This window comes from Passer montanus, unplaced genomic scaffold (genome assembly GCF_014805655.1).
Source record: "Passer montanus isolate IOZ18808 unplaced genomic scaffold, ASM1480565v1 scaffold39, whole genome shotgun sequence".
Classification (NCBI taxonomy): Eukaryota; Metazoa; Chordata; class Aves; order Passeriformes; family Passeridae; genus Passer; species Passer montanus.
In genome coordinates, this window is record NW_024368707.1 from 144,598 (window position 1) to 169,098 (window position 24,501).

The following is a 24,501-nucleotide window of genomic DNA, read 5'->3' on the forward strand; positions in this document are numbered from 1 at the left end:
GAAAGTACTGGAGGGTTTTGACTAGACCTTCCCAAGAAAATGCTGAGTTCCTGACTATTTCACTTTACCCTTTTCCTCTTATTTGTGATCAGACGTGCTATGGTTCAAAAATGCCCTCACTTTTCAGAATTCATATATATATTTGTGTTTAAGTAGGTCACCTCTTGTGTATTATGAGGAGGTAGTTCTGACACTGGATCATTTGTGTTGATGGTTCAAGAAGAGAAGCACCATGGTGGTTACTTTTGTAGCTGGCCAAGGCAATGTTGCTTCAGATTCTCCCAGCACCCTGTTCAGCAACTACTGATTAGGGAAAGTCATCTTAAAAATGCTCAAAAACTACTTTCAATTATTCTTGTTTTACCTGAACAGTGTTCAACACTATACATAAACAGTCTTGAAGAAAAATTGTTGAACAAATATATAAATGGCAACTCCTGTTTGAAGTGAAGGAGAGGTGGAAATGCATTGGTACCATAAGTAAAAAGTATTTCAAAATATCCTATCCTTGTCTTTCACAGAGAATAGGAGGAGAGCATTGAGGCTGGTTGAGAAAAGGTGGTGGTTAAAGATCTTAGCCCAACCAAAAAACCTGGACTGACTACATGGCTTCTTTCAGCATAGGTTCCTCCAGACCATGAGTCTGTAGAAACTATTATGCTTTCAGCCCAGGAGAGCATCTAGGATCACCATCTGCTATTTGGTGAGCCACTCCTTCCACCAGCCCCACCCCAGGGAGATCGGTGTTTGTTAAAGGTCAGTTGCTTTAGAATGAGGATCAATACCCTGATAAGTGTGTGCTGGCTGTCCACAGCCAATGCCAGCTATGAAGCTGACCTTTTGCACATTGACATTTATGATCCATTCCTGATTATTCCATATGTGAAATATCATACCGTCTTCCCAGTGGGAGTGGCCGAGGCCCATCCCAAACTCTGAGCCACAGAAGGAAGAAGCATGCCAGCATTCTCAAGCATTTCAGCAGTATTTCCAGAGTATCATGTTAGAATGAGCCAGTCTCTATTGCTTTAACAGTCCAGGTCACTTTCCCCAGGAGACCAAGCAAATTAACAGGACTATAAGCTTGAGAAAAGACCTAACTCTAATCTGAATCCATTGGATTCTGTTTCATGTCTGCAATAAAATATAATAAGAGGAAGCACTATGGACATCCATGTGCAAAAGTAGCATAGATGCAGCTGCATCTGCCTTGTACCTCCTTAAAACCTATTCTTGTAATTTTATTATCTTTTAGTTGAAGTGCAAATAAATGAATTATTTACGCTGCTATGTCCTTGAGAATCTAGGAAAATCTTTCTCCTCAGTTTTCCATCCATGACCCAGACAGAACAATGCATAGCATGGTGTTGCCAAGTGGCTGTCACAGATGCTTGACTACACCAGTAAAAGAGTTAATTAGTATGTGTTGCAGATATTGTTACCCCAGAAGCTTGAATTTATTGATGTTTTATATTAAAGTTCCTAGATTAACTTAGAACTTCTCAGAGATTATAAAGAATAATTTATTCTGACACTGTAGGCTGGTTGATCTTACAGAGCAGTGTTTTCTTTCCTACCGGTTCTTTCCAACATACAGTCTCAGTGAATTCTTTGCAATAAAATTTTTTTTCAGCCAACCAATACATTTGATTAAGGAATAGGAAGGTGTTCCAAGGACAAGGTTTTCATGTATGCAGAGTGTTGATGGTAGAGTGTGCTTCTTTCGGAGCAGCAGAGAGGAAACAATTTGCAATTATCAACTGAGCATAAAACAGTAGTAAGACCAGAGGGTTTTCATATGGCTCATCTCAGAAATGCTTGCTTACATCTTCACTAGTTTCTTGTCTTGGATTGTAGATTTCTCAGGTCAGGACACAACTCTTGCCAGAGAGTTCTCAGTGCACAGCTGAGAGCTTGATTTAAATTCTGTAATTTCAGAGATAAAGTTAACTTTATTCTTAATATCAATAGTTAATGGCTCTAATTATTACCCTAATCATCTATGAACCAAGTATTTGTTGAATTGGTTCATTCCCATTTAGGAAGCTTTCAAAAAATCAACTTGACTCACAGTAATAATTTAAGGAGTGGTGTAAACATCAAATTCAGTGAACCATGATTATACACTGGCACATTATAAAACTGAGTTAGCTGTATCTCTTTTGCATGTGCATTCCTGAGAAAACTCTGTATAAATGTGTATTATATTGGCATTGTTGCCTCACTGTCCAACATGCATCCTTCCATGAGCATGAAAGGAAAACTTCTTCCCTGAAGAAAAGATAACTGCCCTGCAGTTTTCACTAAACTCTCAATGACTTTAAAAACCAGGACCTTGGCAGTTCATAGTTTAAACCAGAAATCGGTATTTGGAACATTGTACAAACTTTGTATAAAGAAATACCTGAAGTGGATTGTTGTGGAACAACAGATTTAATTAAAAAAAATTTGTGTGGACCCATATGTGACAATATAAACTATTGATCAGCTAATGCCTATTATTGATGCTAGAGAAGCTAACACAAAAATTGGCTCCTGATAGTTATTTTAGACACAAAGAAGCAGCCAAGACACTCCATATTTTTATTGTCAGCAAAATATATTTCATTCAACTATAAGCAAGTGGATCAAAACATTCATTCATCACATTATCATAAACTTCAGTAATGTAGAAGACAGTTTGAGGTTAGCACTTTCAGAGAGGGGAGGAATGTCTGCTTTGAAATAATTGCAATATTGTTAGGAAGGAGAGGAAAGACACCTTGCAACAGCAAGGAGCAGCAATACTATTTCAGAATTTTAGGACATAACTACACCAAAAAGCACAGAACATGAAGCAAATCTTGAAGCAGCACATTCATGCAGAATATTACAGTGAAAGTGTTCTGCCTCTGTGTGACTGAAGGCACTGCTTTTGCTGAGTCAGACCTAGATTGCATTGAAACAGTGCGAAGGTGATTCCAGTGCCTCCTATTACTTCATCACCTGAGATTCACACAGGTGAACTTCATGTATCTATGTCCAAATGACTGTGGGTAGGTAGTCATTAATACATTTATGTATTAAATTTGATATTCCAAACAACTGGTGTGCCCATTACATCTGCCACATTTCCACACCTCTAGTTTTGTTCTGTAGCCATTTATCCTACAGATAAATAAAATTATTCTAAAAATGCTCTGCATCATTGATCATCAACAAAAGACCTGGGAATCAATTTTCTATTGGTAAAATATTCTGCCCCCTTTTGCACAAGGTCTTTCTCCATGGTTTTGGTTTTTTTAAAATATGCAAGTCATTTTAGGAAACTGGAAGTCAAATTCCAATAGGAGCCAGTAAGAAATCTTTTTACAGTGAAGGTGGTGAAATACTGGAACAGGTTTTCCAGAGAGGTGATGGGTGCACCATCTCTGGAAACATTCAAGGTCTGGTTGGACAGGGCTTTGAGCAACCTGATCCAACTGAAGATGTGCCTGCTCAGTTTCTGGGCTACAGGACCTTTAAAGGTCCCCTCTTTCTATGATTCTCTATCCTATTTACATTAGGCAATTCCAAAGTCAGAAAATCAATCACACAGTTCTGAGGCTGTTGTTTGCAGGGGTTCTTTGCAGGAAGTTTGAAAGCTAAGGATCACAGGATGCAATTTTATGAAAGAAGGCACTTGGAGAGTGGATACCAAAATTTATAAAAGGTCAAGCACTGGTAACTGAATTATGTTCTGCTTCATGCCATGTCAAAGTGTTGCTTTAATTACTAAGATCAAATTACTCAGTGTTTATAACAATGAAAAAGAATGCAAAATCAGAACCAGGGCTTACACAACTTGTAATTCAATCTACATTATTATTATGATTATTATTGTTATTATTATTTTGTTACAAGGGGGAGTTATTTCATAGAAATGACAGTATGTTGTTCCATCATAGATGTATTTCAGTTTTCAAGCTATTTTTCAAACTAGTAAAAATTCTACTATATTTGGGGCCAGGGATAGGACCTGGAAATCATTAGTTCTCCCCCTCTTGCTATTGCCTATTCACTATGAAATAAAACTAATCTACAATAGAGCAACATTTCACAGTTCTGGTTAATGTACCACATTGCTCCCATTTCCATAGATCTCCAGTGAAAAGGCCAAAGCTTTTGGGAAGGACTGACAGCACTTTAGTGACTGAGACCAGGCAAGACCTTTAATTCAGTAACATTAGTCAACTGAAAAGCTTACAGAGTGACAAGTGACATCCTTCTGTCTGTCTTCCATTGGAGAAAAAAAAAATCAAGTAAGAGAAAGTGGGCATTTAAATAAAAACACACAATTGCAAAGATCATGATACTCATTACACAAGTGAGAAGGTGTAGGAGAGGTTTGCAGTGATATTTCAATAAAATCAGAAATCCACTGGATTCAGTTTTTTCATTGTCTGCTTTGATTATCACAGGGTGATTTGGCTCAAAGTCTAGTGCTAGATAATAATCTTTAATTTCTTAAAGAACAAAGTTGCTGTTACTAGTATCATTGGAAGGAAATGTTAAGACCATGGATTGCTTTCTGCTTAACTTCTGCTACTGGAATGAAACTCCACACTCCTGAGAATACAAAAAGAAACTGAAATGACTGTCCATTTCTCTGAACATTTCTTCATTTTTCTTAAAGTGGCCTGAGGCAGATGATAAACTGACAGACTGGCACATGCCTGGAAGGGAACTGTTGATAGTTGTTCATTGGATAGTTTTAGACTTTCATCCAACTGGTTCACTGTTCATTGGATAGTTTTAGACTTTCATCCAACTTGTTCACTGTTCAAATCAGTTGCTCATTGGATAGTTTTAGACTTTCAGAGAGAGACAGAGAGGGAGCAAGTGCCAGTTTCTGAACTGTTTCTGCAATAGTTCTTATTCACCTGTCCAACACCTCCTCACCATTTCTGTCTGTGTTAAATAGGAGCTCACTACTTAACCTTGATGGCTCAGTTATAAGTCAGGGAACTCTGGTTCAGAAACCTTCTTCCACAAAAAAAACAAAAGACCAGCTTTAGCTTACTTGGGAGATAAGTATCTCTGCTGAAATTTTACACTGCTGAAAGTCACCTAACCAGGTCATACACTTTCTCAATTGGAAAATAAGTTCCCGCTTTAGAATACTCCCAGGAACAGCAATCACATCTTTTTTAAAGCTTAAAGTGCGCTCGTGACAAAAAATTAAAACAAACAAAAACATTCATCACCAATAGAAAATCCAAACAAGCAAACCAAAACAGTCCTGCTAAGCCAGAAATGTTGAAATTGCAGTTAATGGAGACTGCCTTTCTTCAGAGGGCAGAATCTGTCAGTCCCTGAATGCCAGCTGAGTAGTTACAGTCCTTTTTGATCATCACAGTGTCAACAACTACCTTCATTCCTGAGATCAGTTACAGGATTTGTGGGGTTTGGGGGAGTTTGGGTTTTTTTCTGTTCTGTGTCAAATCATAAATCAGAACTTCAGTCATTCTTTGCTATGAGAGCCTTGCAATTTCATGAAACTGGGGGGGAAGATTATACTCTATGTAACAGTCTGGAAGAGGGCTTACTGTTATCACTTCATTGTAAATGGATGAAATCCCATTGCAGGCTTCTTTTGATTATTTGCATAACACAGCTCAATAAACCCACCAGCTTGGTGCAAATATCAGTGCAATTGCAAAGAGGCTTACAAGTAGGAGAGAAAAGATTGCATTATTTTGCCATAGCCCAGATGTCATGAACTGCTCACAAAATCTTCACCAGCAGAGTTCTCCAAGGCTGACGAATGTGTGTGGCGTGATGGGGAGTGTATGAACAGCTGTAGAAGACAACTGTCATGACAAAAGGGCCACTTCACATACTGTGGAGTGAAAACAGAGGCTTCTTAGACATCATAGACCTCCTCATCCATGGCAGGACTGACCTCTCCACAGAGCTGGCGGAAGGTGTTGCGCCTCAGTATCTCCCAGCCACGGTGAGAACTAGCTCTGGATGTGCTCCGTGACAGTGACAGAGCAGACACTGCTCTGTCTGCTTCCTTCTTGCACAAAGTGTCCCTGTTGGTCTCCAGCTTTTCTGAACCTTTGTCATAGTTATCCCTATCCTGAACCTTAAATGCCTCTGTGTACCGCATCATCTTGTGCTTGTTGGGATCAACCCTGTCTTCAATTCTGGAAGAGGATTAGAACAACATAAACTGAATGAAGTAGAAAAGTGCCAGTTTATCAAAAAAAACCCTCCAAAAAACAAGCCTACTGACAAAGACATTCCAGAAAAATCTGCACAGGAAACTTATTATAAGCAGGATGCTAGAGGCTGCTAGTACAGTTACCTCCTAGACCTTCATCCTCATCACTGATTTCAGTACCTTTGTCTGTTCGTGGTTTCTTGTCCTTTAACTCATTTCCCAGTCATGATTTAGCCTTTCCATTTTGCCAGCTGTAAGCAACTGGCAGACCTTGATATACGCATATATTCACATATATGCACATATTCGTTTATTTTCTCTGTTCTTGACTTTCCTCCTCTGATACTCTAGGGCTGCTAGCCTCAGGATGTCACTCCTCTCTTGCTGAACTTGTATTTAACTGCTCCACTTCCACCAGTCCTCTACACTACTTAAGTCCTCTGAATTACTATCCCACACATATATAAGGAACACCCATGTGACTTGACAGAACTAAATCACAGCACTCTTTTCTCACAGCATCCAGTAAATAATTGGCAATCCCAATTTTTCTCAGTGAATTTCTGGGACATTGCTCTTGCAATATATTTCTATATTCCATGCCTTGGACTGAAAGTGTTGCATACTGGCACCACTTTAGGTCTGCTTGTTCTGCCCAGTAAATAAGAAAATCCTCAAGGCTCAGTTTGTCTGCAAAACCTGCAGAAAGTCCTGTGCAGGGCCAGGAGTTGGACTTTGATGATCCTTGTGGGTTCCTTCTAACTTAGGATAGTCTATGAGTCTATGATTCTATGATTCATACAGCCACCACTCCCTCTTCTGGCTTTATCAGCAAAAGATGGCACAGTTAGAAAAGGCAAATGCCCGAAAGTTATTTCTTTTCTCACCCAGCAAAAATATTGATTAAAATCAGAAATAATGAGGAATTTAATGTTATCCAGACTACAGACAGTTTTTTAGTTCAGTGCCTAACCTGAAATCCTGGACCTGTGCCTTTGCCACCTGACACAGTCATTGCAAAGTATAAAGTATTTACTAGGTTCACTCCAGAAAGAAATTTTAACTAATTATTCCTGTTCTGATTTTGAGTCATTCAGAGGGCAGCTCGTTGCTGTTGAATGCCTGATAAATTGATTCTGCCTCTGCCATTTCATGTGTCCAAGGGACAGGGATGGCCAACCAAGCACAGCAGTGAAGTTCAGTGACACTCATTACAAGAAGTTTGAAAGAAAAATTCAGGTCTTATAACCCCTGCAGTTTCTGGGGTCTGTCCAATGTGACTACTGGATGAGAAGGCATCAGCTGATTTCACAAGGAAATGCACAGCAGAGCTTTCTGAGGGAGACAGTGCTTGTCTATCTATCAGTCACAGACAGAAAACAGACTGGGGTCTGTATTCCGTAAGGACAGCACTTCAAACACTCCCAAGACCACTGGAGAGGCTCTTTATTAACAGCCATACATTGGGTTCTTCTCATTGGATCCTGACATCACACACTCCAAGAGAACTCACCTGAGATACCATCGGTCCCCCAGCCCAAACTCCCGCCCACAGATTCCCGAGCGCGGCCACAGGCACCGCGGCAGTTTCCGCTCCAACATCACAGTAGTAGCAACAACCTTGGGAATGAGAAAAAGAAAACGCTCAATAAATTAGAAAAAAAAAATCAGACTCACTTACAAAAACATTAGTTTCATGAGCACTGACCCATGCTGTACTTCATTATAGTTTGTTAAGGCAAAAACCAATTATAGAGTCTATACTCCATTTCAAATAAGGCAGTCACTGATTTAGGTCTAACTGTGACATGTTTTGAAGAAGTAATGGTGGTCTTAAAACATTGTTCCATTTCTTTCCTTTTATACCTCATGGAAATTAATTGCAAGCTAGAGAAGAGGACAGCATGTATACCTATTTTAGTTGTCATCAGAACTTGCCACTGTGGCCACATGACTGACTACATTCTACCATTTGTTTGACTTCTTTCTCACAGAAAAGCAGAGGAAATTGATTTCCTCTCGATTAGCTATAGAACTGGTTGAATTTCTTTGCCTTTTGACCAAGACAGTCAGGCCAACTACTTTTAGTGCATCGAAAGACATTTCTAGCCTTCATGTAACCATTACCTAGTGTTCTATTCCCCCTTATCCAACCCCTATAATTATAATTTTTACACAGCAATGTGATTTGCAAAAAAAAAAAAAAAAAAAAAAAAAAAGAAAAAAAGCAATTTCAATTCTATTTAACAAGAGATTCCCCACGTAGGGAACAAACTTCTAGGGAGACACGGCATGGACAAGAAAGGCTGATGGGTTTCTAGCTGCTATTTGAAATTGGTAGGAATGCCCACCTTAACTAGATTACCTGGGCTCTCCAGAGCTCATCCTGCTCGTGGGCCACTCTCCAGTGGGTGTCACCCATCATGGCAATTAACAAGTTGAGCATAAGGAGGGTGGCAATGATGGCAAAAGCAAAGTACACCACACTGTACATAAAGGGCAGGTCCACATCATAGTTTGCAGGGCCATCAATGATAGTGAGGAACAGCTCAAAAGTGGTGAACAAGGACATGGGATAGTTGTAGAACTGCCCAAGGTTTTCAGGGTTCTCTGTCTGGAAGATGATGTAAAAAGCTGGAAGAGAGAAATGAGGAGAAAAAAAGAGAGAGTTTAACAACAGGAACTACATTCCAGGAGGAATAACAGAATCCTGTAAGAGATTCTGACCAAAAAAAATATGGTCTGGGCAGGACCTGCATGTGTTTCTACACAAGGATAACTCCCTGATTAGAATCACTGGTCTCCATGATAAAATGACCTAAAATTACCTTCATTATTTATTTATTTTTCAATGTAGTGATTTTTTTATCCTCAAGGATATAATAAAGCTATGTGTGCTAATCAAATTTTCCACAGACAAATATCATAATTGCAGTATGTTACCTTGACTTAAAAATATATGGAATTATCTGAATTATCCTAGTTTCTATGACCCTGGAAAGTGCAAGAATTGAAAACCAAACTCATGGTTTGAGAACAGAAGTCAGTACTGGGAAGGTGACCACGCTCAGAGAAATAGAAGCTAAACATCATCACCAGTTTTTCCAGCTATTCAGAAGTCAATCAGAGATTTAATCAAAACCCACACTCTTAATTCATACCAAAGCAGTTGGCAGGGGTAACATGATTATTTTCTCTTTGTAGACTCACCTGATGCAAAGCCCAATATCACCACAGCCATGAGCCAGCAAAACCGCATGAGATCTCCAAATATCATCTGTAGAGCAAAGGCAGATCCACCATGAGGCCCAACTGTTCCACCAAGTCACAGTGTCACCCCATGTAAACCTTTTTCCAGATTCTAAGACCATGAGCAGACTAAAGGAAACCTTTGCACTAAAGAGAGAATGTGAAAGTTCTAAAATGCTCTGTGTAGACAAGAACCAGTTTGTTTTATGTGAATGCAAAATTAAGCAAATAATCCTGAGTGGGGGAAAAGTACTCTTACAGTTCTCCCTATCTGCAAAGAGGTGCCAGGATAGCCCGTATTTGTCTGTGTCTCACACCTTTTGGATCATGATGGTGAAAGGTCCGAGCATCTGGAAGCCCCGAGCGAAGTACATGACATTGCACCAGCCCAGCACCAGGGCAAAGGACATGGGCACCACCTCCCCAGTTGTGCTGGTGAGGCGCATCACCATGGTCACCAGGATCATGCAAGCGTATGTGATGCTGCAAGAAAGCAGAGACAGCAAAAAAATGTTCAGTAAAGGACATATTAGCCGAGCCATTAAGAAAAATAAATCCAGAGAAAGAACACGCTAAAGAAAATGGAGAAAGTGACTCATCTGGCAAAAGAGAGCAGTGGGGAAAACGATACACAATATATTTATTAGACTTATTATGTTCTCTACTTACACAATGATGTGGAAAGGCCCTCCTAGGATTGTTTGTCCAAAGTATTTAGCTGCTCCAACTCTAAGGATATCTGGAATCTAAGAGAGACATCCTGTTAACTTAAGGACTCAGACAGTTTCCACAACACTACTAAATGTCATGGCAACCACCAATATTCACAGGTTCTTAGGGTCAGCCACATCTCCTTTGATGGATCAATTTCTATGATACTTTAAAATCAGAATGGTTGAGCCAGGTGGACCCTTCTGGGGATGAGACAGAGATTGCTGAAAAATCTAAGAATGCCTGGGCAGATTGGGAGACTTGTCAGAGAGAGGTGCCTCAGTAACAAAGACAAAAAAGATCTTCTTGTGGAATCAAAGGAGTTTGTTATAATTCACACTGTGTTGGTTGTTGCCTTCGCTCCAGAGTCCTGACTAAGCACAGGAAGAACAACTTGTGCTTCTGGAACACACCATAAAATCAAAACTGCACACTGCACTCAAGCTGAGGTCACACCAGTGCAGAGCAGAGGGGGCAATCACCTCCTTTGGCCAGCTGTGCCTGATGCACCCCACATAGGCAGAAAGCAGTTTACACTACCTGCTTAATTTTCAGTTCTTATTTTTTGAGTTTTATCAAAAATGTTTCTTCTATTTCCTATTATAATAAAATCAAGTGGGGGGTAGTTGAGAAAGGCTCCTGTTACAAGTCCAGAGAGTAACTGATCTCCAATTAATTTCAAAACTTTTCTCTTTATGGACAGAAATCACTTTACTCAGCACCCCTAAAGACAGGAATATTTATGGGTGCTGGGTGAAGCAATATCTGGGAATCAGCTAGACATGGATGGTGCTAACAGGAACTGTGGATTACCCTGCAGACAGTATTTGAGAGTGGGACCAATCCTTCTAATTGCTTCTTCCGCACCTGGAGTCTTACTAGGACATTGCCACAGTCTCTGTCTCATCTAATAGATACTGTTGGCAATGTCTATTGCCATAGACATATGTTGAAGCACTCAGACTAAAAAAATAAGCCCTACCAAGTAGTGAGCACAAATCCATGTTTGTCTAGTAAATAAAATCTGCCTTGATGATACTTGAAACTGTATAGCTGTTTCTCTTACCTCAAGGACCAAAATTACTACAGCTCCAATGACTGTGATCAGTTCCCCCACCAGCCTCAGTTCATCTTCATATGCCACATATGATTCCTGAAAAAAAAAAAAAAGTTAATGAAAGTTAAAATTAAATTTTAAATAAAGTGAAAGTAAATTTTAAAAGAGGATGGGGGAGAAGAAAGCCTGTTGTTACTTATAATAAACATGAGCAGACCTGGCAATGCCAGAGGAACCAGCCCAGCCACAGCAATGGAGAGCAGAGCACACCTCCTATTCCTCCCTGACAAAGGTCAGCTGGCTGAAAGAAGGGAGTAGGACAGCTGCAATAGCTGAGGACTGGGCAAGGATTGGCCTTTTCAGTTAAGTAGGTTAGATGGGAGCCCCAATGGGGGCTCCAACTCCTACAGCCACAGTACCTGAAGCATTTTCTGGACATAGACTGTGTTGTCCCTGCTGCTGGTTCTGTTGCCTGTGCGGGGTTTCAGAGGTCGGTAGACGCAGCACATGGTGAAGCACACCATGTAGAGGATGTAGAATAAGGCCAGGAAACAGAAATAGGGACGACCATACATGTTCCACTTCAGGCTCACCAGCTCCTTCACAGGTGTTAGGTCCAAGATCTGGCGTGCCTGAGGAAGAGAGAAAGAAGGAATTAATTGCCAAAAGTGCATTGTTTCAACAGCATTCACAAATTTTCCTGAGAGAGTGTTAACAAACTATTCTCATCTGCCTATTCAGCATTATGAAGCTGAATTTACTTTGCAAAAGTGGAATGGTCTAGTGGGCATTGGATTTGCCCAGTCGGACAATAAAGAGCTTTGGAAAAAAGAAATATATCCTGCAGAGAACAGCTGTTGAGTAACAGTGGGAAGTACAAGAAAAGCATATTAGATACTGGAATACATTTGTTCTCAGTGTAGGAACATAGAATTGAGGATGACAGAATATTCCTGTTAGTACAACAACACAAGTTTCTGTATCAGACGTTTAAAAATAAGAAAATGGAAACATTTTTCTAAAATATATTTGTACTTGTCTGATGCTCTATGGCTTATGTAAAAATACTGCCTTTCAGTTTCTGCCTTATTATCTGGGTGATAATTAATTGAATTGTCTATATCAAGCCTTCAGCTTATACTAGAAGACTGACCGAGTATAAGTAGGAGAGACAGGTGTACTTTACAACTTATTAATTTGAGCCACACACTTTATTATATATTTCTAGATTTACTTTCTGTTGTTTAGGGGACAACTGCAGTAAGTGAGAAGGAAATGTGAGTCAAATTTTTGTGACTGGGTTACTTTAAAGAAAAACTACTTGAGGCACACTGGATGTTTTTCTTCTCTTGCTACAATGCCCTGTTTCCTCTAAGTCAGCCAAAAATTGCTGAGTGCACAAAGTGCAGGGAATGTTTCCATAAATGGACATGACTCTTGAATAGCCTATGAAATAGGCTATGAAAAATCATAACGGATCAAAACGGCATGAGAGAGAATCCACCTATGGATGTTGTGGTTTCTGCAGAAGTCAGTATTCTGGAATTCTTTGCATAGGACAGTACATTTCATTTTCAAAGGGATAATACAAGTTTGAAGCTTACTATAATCTTCCCATATCTTAGTTCCCATCTATTTTTTTTTTTTTTTAGTTTTCAACCACTTCAGGATCAGAAAATGTATCTTAGTATCTATGTGTGTATGCATTCCCCTTAATCCAAGAGGAATCTGCTTCTGTCTGGGGGCTAAAGGTTCTTCTCTAGTCCAGTATTGAACTGGGAAGGGATGATGCGATGGGGTCACACGTGGCATTCTTCTAGAGAGGCAGCAAACATTTTGGGCCAAACATATCAATTGCAAAAAATAATTACCAGTTATGCATCAAAAAATTGCAACTGCATCTAAGTAAGTGTAGAGCATTCCGAAAAATAAATCATTATATCTCTTGGTATTTGGGGACATCTTATCTTCTGAAATTAGGATTCTTGGATCTGCAAGCACTGTATGAATGTTCTGGGATAAGAGAGGCCCAATATTCTGCTTTCTTTTTAGAATTACGGTTTAGTGTTCTAAAGTGGGACATCTTCTAAGCTTGTTATATTTTTTGACATGGACTGCTTTTCCCTGGATTTCCATATGTATCCCCACTCATAGAAATTTAGAGGATTTCACTTAAGAGCAAATGAATGCTCCATAGACATAGCAACTCTATAGCAAAGCTCTCCAGAAGCACAAACTTTAGTTAGAAAGGTTTGACTAAAATTTTGGTAGGTGGAAATAATACAGGGTGGGCAGAACTGTGCTAATTGAAGTGTCTTCTGATTCATTTCCTGTCCTGTTAGGATTATTTAAGGTCATTACAACTGATAGAGTTGTGTACCTTGAAAGTCCTAGGGAGATCTATCAAAGCTTTCCATTACACTCAGCTATTTTTGTCTTATTAATCCCTTCACAAGCTTTTGAGCCTACAGCAGAGATAATTTGCCCACTTTGTTTTGAGTCATAACCTGTCATTAAATGAAGGGAAAAATAGCAATGAGTGGTTTTTAAATGCACTCCAGTTTAGGATTTCTGAATGTACTCCTGTCTCATAGGGATATTCTGAGAGTTAATCAGTATCACAGGTACAGGAAGATACTTGCTAGAGCTACTCTACAGGTTCTTAGTGTATCTTTTGGCCTGCTGGGAGAAAACCCTTTTCTGTAGTTTGTTCATACCTAGTTCTTTCAATAACTTTCAATCTTCACACCACAGAAAAAACTGCATGTAAAGCAATAATAAACCCCTATACTTCATGTGTCCTCTGCAGCTCATGCTACAAAGTCCTTGCTCTGTGGATTGTATCAGTGAGCTTGAACCTTCAAACTCATCATTATTCCCCCTCTATAATCACCATGGCCTGCACACAGAATCCACGCAGTGCAGTACCTCTCTCTTCTTGGTGGATACTATGAGCTCGAGGAAGGACTGATCTTCAGCCCAGGAGTCAATCTCTGTGATATCATACAGCACAGTGCTCAAGGGGCCAAAGGACCAGAGATTCTGCTTCCGCTTCTGCATAAGGTACTGAAACATCTGAGGAGAAAAGAAGGGAGGCAAGGATGTCAGAAGCTTTCCAGTATATAGTGCATTTGCACTGAGAACAAATAAAGTTGTTCAAAGCCTTCAGTTATGACATGTTTTCCTTGAACTTGGTAGCTGTTGTGGTTCTCATATCTCTTGGGAACAATTACAGCAGGTTAAGAAGTGGAAGATACTTTTCAGATGCCCATTTGATTATTAGCTCATGCTTGACATAAAGGATGAGTTATTTTTACTCTAAATTCTAATCAAACTACTAAAGTTACTTGACAATAGACTTCAGATGGAATTGCATGTCTATTAGGAAAAAAATGTTTTATTCCTCTTCTAAGACATCAGAAAAGAGGTGTGACAAGGGAAATTATCCTGTCCCTTGTGAATCTACAGAAGAAACACTAACCACCTTTGTCTTTTCAGTGAGTGGAAGGATGAGGGTTTGCACTAAATGCTAAGATTTTGTCTGTGAATAAATGCCTGTGGGTATCCAAAGAGGTTTCCCATGTGTCACATTTAAAGTAATGAAATCTACACAACCAAGACAATAATTTCTGTGAGCCTTTCAAAAAATTACTTGGGCTCAATGTGTCTGTTAATACCTGTTTAACTCAAATGCTTCAAAAATTGGGAGAAAATATCTATTCTTTAAGGACTCATGTCTTTCATTAGGATAAACCAATTTCTTATAAAGGGGTTTTGGGGTCTACATAAGACTTCTGGGAAAAAAAATCTTGTTACTTATCTCCTACCCACTAAGAACATACACAAACACCCGTGATCTGAGTGATGTTATTTCAAGGTCTCCATTTCTTTTGTACAGAGCTACCAGTGTCACACAAACTCACCACAGTGTTGCCCTCAACTCCAGCCAGTTTGAATGGACTAAGCCCCTCATTGTTAGGAATCAGTTCAAGTGACCCTGGTCCCTCTTTGTTCCTGTCATAGGACAGTATCAGGCTGTACATGTGGCAGGCAAACGTCTTATTAGGTTGGAGAACCAGGATGTGAAGAACAGTGTTACCTATGAAGGAAGCAGACTGGATGAAGTATCTGGAATAGCCCAGCCCTGTGCAAAGACTGAGAATGAACTGATGGCTTTTATTTTCCTCATATCCCTCATCCCACAGCTGTTTCTAGTGAGAGAAAAATATTTGCATGCACGGGTGACAGCGTGAATTAAAATGTCCAGATCTACTCTATATAATTCATTGAGCCCCACAGCACATACCCAGAGAATCTTGAGCTCTAATGTCAGCTCCATTTTCAATGAGCAGCTGCACAATTTCTTCATTTCCCACACAGGCAGCAAAAGATAAAACATGTTCTCCTGAAATGAAAGGAATGGGGAGAAACAACATTAAGGATCCAGGAGGTAGAAGAGGTTGAAGTATGCTGAGGGAAAGCTATCCAAGCTATGAAACCATAGGATATGAAAGGAGGAGTTACTTTAGGTAACTTGTAAAATTCCACCCCATTTCTCATCCTAATCGGAAAGGTTAAAGAAGACCTGTCCCACACAACACTAAAAGGAAGAAATGTTCTTTACAGTGGTTTACCTCCATAAGAAGGTTGACAAGTAATTTGCTGCTAGGAAGACACTAAATTACAATTTTTATACAATATATGTATTTATTTTCATACATGCCAATCTATAAAATGTGTATGATTTGTATTCACATAACATTCACACACTCAAAGTCTTACTCTCTGCTAAAAGGTGTATGTCTGATGACACTTGGAGATAGGAGCCTCTGTTTATCCACTTTAGATGGGGACTAAAGTAAGGCTCCCCCACGTCCCCTCCCACTGGTTCCCTCCTGTAGCAGCAAGGGGAGAAGTTAAGGCTGTACCAAAATAGAAAAGGTTCTGGGAGCTGCGCCTGAAGAAGTGCCCAGTGGCCCTTGCTGTGCTGGCATTGGCTCCTCTCTTAAGCAAAGCCTTCACCAACATGGTGTTCTGGTTGGCTGCTGCAATGTGGAGAGCTGTCTGCCCTGCAAGACACAGAAACAAAACCATGTCATTCAAGAAAGCAGCTTGAGGCTGATCAGCAGTCTGCAGTTCATGTGTCAGTCATGGTAAATGGACAGCAGCTAAAGGAATTGGCTTTGAAGTTATCTCTGTTGTGTGCAAAGGGTCGTGCTAGAGATTTTCCAGAGGTTTCATTCTACTTAAATCTTTTCAGTAATTTATTACAACTGACTTTACAAATTGGCAAAAAACTCCAACAGGATACATTCTCTAGATTTTTTTTCTAGGGAAAATCAAGACATGTCACTCTCTTCTGGGAAGCAAACAGAAAGTTGTGAGATCGACTATGATTTCCTTAATAAGAAATGAAGATTACGGTCAAGACAAGACTCCCAAAGACTTCCTCTAATCCTTCAAACTAGGCTTTAGAATTTAAAAAAACCCATTATTAATATTATTATTTTATTTGTTTTGAGATTCAAACTAAAATTTCTGTGTAGTCAACCAGAAGCATTCTTTAAAAATCTGGGTAAGAGTCTAGCCTCAAAAGCCGTGGCCACATTTCTAATTTCCTCAACCAAATAACTCCTTTTTCTCCTTTTAGGGGAGGCCAGGCAGATATCCCTTTTTTTACTAATGTGTATGTCTGAAAGCAAACTGTATATATCCTTGCAATTCCCTGGACAAGGCCTTTGCATGTTTGCACATGTGTGTACTCATGTTTAATATAATTGTACCTTCCAAGAAAGGTCAGAAGCCATTTTCATGCTGGTTTTGCCATGTAACATTTCAGCAACATATTGAACCAGGAACCATACAATCCAGTTTCCCAAAAGTACAAGTAGCACTTCCTCTCCCCTCCTGCAGGGAATCCTGCCCATCCTCATTCCCAGTGATATTACCTTCATAAAGTTCTGATGTCATCCTCTCATTGATAAGCTCAGGAGCTGCTTCCATCAGAGCCACTGCTGCCTCCAAGTTATCATACATGGCAGCTACATGAAGGGCAGTCTCTCCCACTGCGCCTAGTAACAGTAGGACAAGAATGAGAATTGTCAAGGTGTTCAACTGTACAGAAAGCAGAGGAAAAAAAAAGCAGAAATAGATTCATTGAGGTGGGGAATTACAGGAGGGCTATGTCCTCCCTTGAGTAGTGCCTGGTACAGCCACACAACTGCACAGTCTCTGTCCTTCACTTCAACAAAATCTGAAAACTGATCAGAAACTTCAGGTGTCTGTAAGTGACAACTGATCTCAGGCATAAAGTGAATGAGCACAACCAAGTCAGAAAACTCACTTTGTTGCAAAGCTGCTGACACAGAGTTAAGTCATCTGAATCTGCTGATGCAATTTAAAAAAAAAAACAAAACTAACACACTGCTCACTGCAGGAAGCTCTTGCCTTCCACAGAAACCATTTTTTTTCAAGTAATCCCAGTTACCTCTCTGATAGATATCGCATGTTCCATCAGTGAGAAGTTTCCTAATGGCAGCAAGGTTGTTCTCTTTGGCAGCCTGAAGGAGTGGGGATTCCCAGATCCTGGAGTCAAGAAAAAGTGGCTGATAAGGAACAAAGTCAAACACATGGTGCCTCTCTCCAGAGCTAGCATGGCCTTTGTTCAAGACAGTTTGTATCTTGAACATTTTCACTGAAAAATCAGCAGTGTACATCTACCATCTGAGGTAGTCTTAGAATGCACCGAAAGAGGGGGGGGAAAAGAACAGGAAAAAGCAGAGCAGTGCAATTTTAAAAACACACTGAAATTCATAATCTCTTGGCTTACTGGTGCTGAGCCGTATGGTGGCAGCAGAGAGAAAGCTGTCTAGACCAAAATATTTATTGTTTTTATATCCCACTTTTTGAGGCACAGAAATAGCAAATGATGGGTCATTGAAGCCCTTCTGCAAGTAGTTATCTCAGCAGCCAGAAAAAGCCAGTTGCTTCTTCACACAGCACAATAAATTAAGAAAAGGTTTTTGTCTGAATTGCTCCCACAGTGGATAGAAAACAGAAAACAAGGATTCCATCTGTGTTCTAGCAACACTTCCTATAATTAAGAGATGGAGCTCTGAAATGTAGTTCATCCATATACAAAGTTATGGAGAAAACATTGACAACTTAGCTATACTACTTTTTTCTCTAGTGCTGAGAGAACTGAGGAAATTGTTGAGAACTGAAATATGGTCATGTCCTGGGAAAGAGCATGCATCAAGCAAGTTCCAGACATAGTGGGTCACTCATAGCTGAAGCATGTCCTTGAGTCTTCCATGAAGATCTGGGTTATTTGAGCATATATCTTTTGGGCTTGATGAAGAATTTATAAGTACAGCCATCAAACTTTGCTACAGCAAGGTCTTGGGAAGCAAATAACAGGTCATGGGAGGTGATCCCCCCACCTCTACTCAGAGCTACTCTAGCTCTGGTGAGGCCATACCTAGAGCCCTGTATCCAGGTCTTAGGATCTTGAGTACAAAACACACATGGAGCTACTGGAGAGAGTTCAGCAAAAGGCAAAAAATGATCATAAGAATCAAAAAATTATCCTCTCAGATGAGGAAAGGCTGAGAGAACTGACTGTTTAGCCTGGAAATGAGAAGGCTCCAGGCAGTGTTCCTATCAATTTATGTAAGTACCTGAAGAGAGCTTGCAGTGTTTGTTCAGCATCCAAACAAGGTTTGCCAATGTTCGAAATCATGAGTTGGCCACACAGAATTTAAAAAATAACAAAATCTACAAAATTTAGGTAAATATTTCTGTTATACTTCAGTATTTTCAGGTTCCTCTTTTAAATCATAAATTAAAAAATGTTTTGGTGTGGGCTTTATGATTTCTTGATTTTATACAAATAAAGAATTATAAGTATCCATATTCAGGAGGCAATGATTAAAGGGGAGGAAAGGCTCTCAAACCTAAAGAAAAAAATTGTCTCACGAGTTTTTCAGTATGAAATAGAAAGAGATTCCTCTCTCCCAACCAGACAAGGTCAGTTTTAGATCTCTGTTCAAATTAAAATTTTGTGCTTTTATCTCACCCCTGCTGTTTTCTAGTACAGATGTTTAATTTGATCTTAATTATCTAGCATGGCCCAGGTCAGGCTGCAATGTGTGATGTGGAATAAATCTAAGGATTACAGTAGAAAATGACAAATTCAAGCTGATATGAACCAGGATAACACCAGCCCTTGTTTTTCTACCAGCCTCTATCTGTCCCTTTACTACAGTATAACAACTGGCAATGCTTGTCTTAAGCACTCCTCCCAAAAACACATGTGGGGCAAATACATTAGTTAAACCATACACCTGCAGATCCAGTAAATGCTTCCTCCTGGTGATGTTCCATGTATTTCGGCATTATTTAGTTACAAGATTTTGGGGATAAATCCTACATAAAGCAATAGGTGCTTTGTATTAAGTAGTACCACTTATGTGAGGATACATTACCTGTGAATATAACTCTGTTATAAGGCACAATAAAATCCACATCAGAGACAGAGAGAATATAAATGGCCCATTGCAAAACATGTTTTCTTACAACTCACACATCTTAAGTACAAGACAGTTTAACAATAAAACAACAGGAAAGCAGGCAACATGAATTCTCTGGCTCACAGGAATATGTGTTTTTTGCTTTAAATTATTCTCTTATGAACAACAAGACCTTGAATCTATAAGAAATTTATATGCCATTATCTCTGGATTTAATCCACTTGAAATGTGAGAATTCTGCTCTCTTTTATAGTGGAAAGACACTTGAGAAAACTTGGGGATGAAGCAAAACAAAAAATAACAGAATTATACAGATAAAGAGAAATCTTTGAGTAAGTGTAAATTAATGGACATGGGCTACAAGTAATCAAAGCATAACTGAACATCATGTTTATCACTCCACTTCCTGTCACCAAAAACACCCCATTACCCAAGTCACTATAAACTAGAAAACCCCCGAAAAGCAGAGGAGAAATAAAAACATTCAGGATAACAATCCTCAACACATCAGGGAGCCATTCCGAGATATTTTTATATGTCCTTCACACTCCTAGTTGGGGAAGTATTCCTTCTATAGCTTACTCATGCGTCAATTTCATTACTAACTAATGACATGATGATTTGATGAGGAGATTGCATCTAGGATCAAACAAACAGGAACTAAATGAAGAGTCACTCTAAGCAAAAGTCTTAAGATTCAGTGTTGGTGAAGTCAGCTTGCCACCTATGCCACTATTTTGGCTAAGAAAGACTCTGTGGTTCTGGAAAAGACAAGTTTCAGAGGCAGGAAGTGGGGTTTCAATAGCATAAACAATGCTACAATTAATATGTTGATGCTTGACTGGGTAAGCCTTTATCCCTCAAATGACCTCAGAGAGAAGGAAGGATTGGGCAAGAGATGACATGGGAGGACACAAACACAATATCTTTCTCTCAAAAATTACCATAGTTCTTGTAAACAACTAATTAACTCACAATACTGCTACAAGGAAGTCAACTAAAAAATACTACGCTCAGCTTTTGGAAACTGAGGGCAAAATTGTCAAACATTTCTTCTTATTGCAGCAACTTCTAACTGGGCTTAAAATGCCAGAGATCTCAGGCCAAAGAGCAAACCAGAAAAGGAGCTCAGAAATACTGGCAAATGTCATGGCACACTGCTTGGGAAGTCTCAAAGGTTTGTGAGTTACATGTTCCTGGCATATGCTTTTACTCTCATTTAATTTTCTGTCTCATAATTGGGGAAACATTTTAACCTCATTTAAAACATACCATTCTAATTATCAACTAATTTTTAATACATTACAGCAATGTACTGAGCATATAAATGTCAAAAACTAGGGGAAGCAAATTTGCTAATATAAAAAATTAAATGAAGTCACATGAATTTAGAACCTTCAAAACATTTTCAATTATTTAACTTCTGCATATTTAACCAACTTTCTTCCTGAGAGATCAAACGCAGCACAGAGTTTAGCATTTTACTACTTGGGCCCCTTTGAGTGTCAAAGCAGCAGCTGGCAAAGTCTGTAACTTAAGTCTCTTAACAGAGCTGCCTACAGTAGATGCTTAGCTTCCAAAAAGTACCATTATGTCACTGAACAGTGAGGCTGGCTTTCAGAAAAATGATTCAGCAGACATATCCGGATAATTCAGCACATCAAAGTTAAGCTTCTCTTCTAATCCTCTTCATCCCCTTCAACAGCTATGAAATCAAGGAACATGATCTCCTGATTTACCCAGCTAAGTTTGTAACACTAGGCAGACTGGATGTTGCCTTACAGGATCAGTTTAGGTTAAGCACAGTTCCGTGGCAAACCAGTAATTCTGAGGGGCAAGGAGAACCACAAGAATATCCATCTGGATGTGCTCCTGGGTTGTTGTTGCTGAGCTAAGGAATGTGTCTGTGTGGAGGCATGAGTGAGCCTTGGTCATGCCTTACTATCGGCCCGTTTTCTTCACAGGTGATTCAATGAGGGAAGCCGTGAGCTGTTTTTCCAAGATAGGTGAGGACAAAATCAGGACACCCGAAAATCCATTGTGAAACAAGAGAAGATAAAATGTAGGTCACATTCTGACTGAGGTAGTAATGTAAAACAGTTCTAAACAAGGTTAAAGATTTCACAAGCACTTTCTGCTGGTAATATGTACCCTTTTAGCCTCTTAAGCACTTCTTTTGGAGTGCAGCGTGCTCATTTCACTTCTGGAGAGATAGAGAATGCAAAGACTAGTAAATAAGTCTTAATTTCATTATAAAAAGAAGAATTTTGATTGCTATGATTATTCTTTCAGAACAGGGAAATATTATAAGTATGTGAACTATCTGGACAACAACCAATCTGAAGATTCTATTTCACGACTGAACTCACCAGAAATGCAATGAAGCATCTCTTTCTGTTCTTCCCTTATCAGATTCTACAACTTCAATAATTTACTATATGGAATTTCCCCATTCTTTGCTCTAATTTAAGTTTGCTTCCAGCTTCAAGCTTTATGCCAATAGAAAGTCAGTTCCTGGGGTTCTAAAGCAATTATTTTAACCTAAGCTACAAATACATCATCAGAATATTATATTAGCTTTCTCTTCTTCCCCTGTTGTGCTCAGAATATCCATGCTCCAGAATGAATCATGAAATTGCCAGAGGAGATTAATCTTCTGCCTTCCTTCTGCTAGCATGTGCATGTAAATGTGAGAAAGCCTTCAGGAGGGCAGAGGGCTGCTCAGAGGAAGCCAACCAGCTGAAAGAGGATCAAAGCAACCACCTAGCAAAATGCCAAAGAAGGAGTTAGGGAATAATTGCAGGAAGTGAAAAGGAGCCAGATAACAGGGGCTTGGACAATCAACAGGGTCAGCAAATTTCTTCAGCACCAGCAACAAGACTCAGCAAGTTAAGTGGGACCTCTTGCTCATGTATGTCAAAGCCCCTTCAGCTGAGAGTAAACAGAGCTTCTCTGGAAATAAATTAAACAGGTTAATAATTGCCAATGTTACTAGACAAGAAACTGATAGGGAATTCTTATCCCTTCAGATATTTAACTATCTGCCACAAAAGCAATAGAAACCTTGATCAGTCATTTCCAGCAGGGCATTCTGCTTGCATTAACACTTTTTTTTTTTCTAATTCTGCATCTGAGACCATCATAAGAATAATCTCATGCTAGAACTGTTTTAGTGGTTCAGAAGTTGTTAGTTGTTATTTATTATCACTGAAGCAGTCACAAAACAATTTTTTTCCGTGATGTATAACCTCATTCTGCATCAAAACTTCCAGGCCTTGTCAATAGGGATTTTCTTTCAGTTTTATTCCAGGTTTGTGTTCCTTACCCAGTGTCTAATATATTTTTTCTACCAGCTTTTTTATTTGGGGGGAGGGGGAGGTTAAGAGCAAAAATGTCATGTTTTCTTCTTTATATGGAAACCTATGGCCAAGTTTAGGAAATCAAATAAATTGATAAATCTACAAATAACTTCCTAAATCTATGAGCCTTAGATGCATCTTAGGCTGAGATTGGGTTTGTGTATGTCTGTGCATTGCTGGGGAAACATGACTTCTGGAGGACCTTTATACTTGTGAAATTAGGGAGACTGTTTTCCACTATTAGTCTCAAAACTTTCATTAAGATGAAGGAGTCTTAGTAGAAGAAAAGACCAGAAATGCTGCTATTGATGCTTTTGATTTTATTTTATGCACAGCAGCCAATTGTTCTTTGCATCTTGACTACTCGGAAACACAGTTGTTGAAACAAGCTATAAATGAAGTGCTGTAACTGAAAGCTGGCATCTTTATTTCACTGTCACCTTTTGGGAGCAAACCAATTAATACTGACAGGTATTGTGGATTTCAAGACAGGGTAATCCTATGCTAAATTGGGATAAAAACTCAGTAATTTCGTTTAGACAAATGAACAGCCAAACTATGGGAACATCTCATTCACTACTGGCTTGAGAAAGATTTATGTAGGAGCTGAAGGCTCTCTGTGGCCCTGCACAACTCTTAAAAAAAACAGTTTACCTGCATTGGGCTGAGCTGCCTCTTTATTTGTGCCACATTTGTTTCCAGGATAAGCAAAGCACCTCACTAATATGTCTGGGACACTAAAGAGCCACCAAAGAATTTGGAAACCAAATGTTTTATAGTGACATCTTTAGAATGACCATAGCTCTCTGCAAGTTATGCAAATTGTTCCAGGCACCTCTAATGCATTAGTTACTATTTATCAACCATAGTTATGAATACAGGCAATAGCAGGAGGAAAAATACTACATTATTGTTATACTTTTACAGGTACTGTTACCATGCACTCACTTGTTCTAATTTATATATTGCTTATTTTTTTATGAACAGTGCAATTCTCATAGAGTGGATTTTCTAAAATCACATTCTAGGAGGAAATTGTTCACATTTCCTTGGAAACTCTTGCACTGAAAATAATTTCTAGAGGATCTATTACATTGTGACAGACATGTGATCCTTCTTCACCTCTGTCAGGCCCAAATTTTCATAAGGATTCATCTTTCTGTTCTCCGTCATTATGAATTACATTGAGGGATTATGCTCATATGCTTCAGGCTGTGTAGATCTCAGAGTTTCCTTCCAAAGATGATTCTAGAGAGGATATATGAGATGTGACCACTGTCCCGGGGGTTCCACACTGACCTACAGGCTGCTTAAAAAGTAGAGTCTTCAACAGAGAGGAACCAGAAGATTAAGGCCAAATAAACTCTAAATTCTCTTCAATGTTAGGAGATTGTATTGCATTTTCTG

At 39.3% G+C, this 24,501-nt stretch overlaps 1 protein-coding gene across 2 annotated transcripts in view; it reads right to left on the reverse strand.

Annotated features, from left to right (window-relative positions):
- LOC120506501 (transient receptor potential cation channel subfamily V member 6-like) overlaps window positions 1-24,501 on the reverse strand; it is a 27,765-nt gene continuing 3,264 nt past the window's right edge. Inside the window, exons 2-15 of one of the 2 annotated variants that reach the window (XM_039718157.1) lie at window positions 17,692-17,789; window positions 17,153-17,275; window positions 16,133-16,273; window positions 15,511-15,609; window positions 15,128-15,303; window positions 14,133-14,279; window positions 11,624-11,836; window positions 11,214-11,300; window positions 10,106-10,182; window positions 9,754-9,919; window positions 9,398-9,464; window positions 8,553-8,821; window positions 7,701-7,807; window positions 1-1,926 (exon numbers count right to left, since the gene is read on the reverse strand). In XM_039718157.1, coding sequence (XP_039574091.1) covers window positions 1,920-1,926; window positions 7,701-7,807; window positions 8,553-8,821; window positions 9,398-9,464; window positions 9,754-9,919; window positions 10,106-10,182; window positions 11,214-11,300; window positions 11,624-11,836; window positions 14,133-14,279; window positions 15,128-15,303; window positions 15,511-15,609; window positions 16,133-16,273; window positions 17,153-17,275; window positions 17,692-17,789 — 1,777 coding nt within the window. In that variant the 3' untranslated portion in view covers window positions 1-1,919. Of the gene's footprint in view, window positions 1,927-2,580; window positions 6,171-7,700; window positions 7,808-8,552; window positions 8,822-9,397; window positions 9,465-9,753; window positions 9,920-10,105; window positions 10,183-11,213; window positions 11,301-11,623; window positions 11,837-14,132; window positions 14,280-15,127; window positions 15,304-15,510; window positions 15,610-16,132; window positions 16,274-17,152; window positions 17,276-17,691; window positions 17,790-24,501 lie in introns of those variants that run through there. The other variant, XM_039718156.1, reaches the window with a different exon arrangement.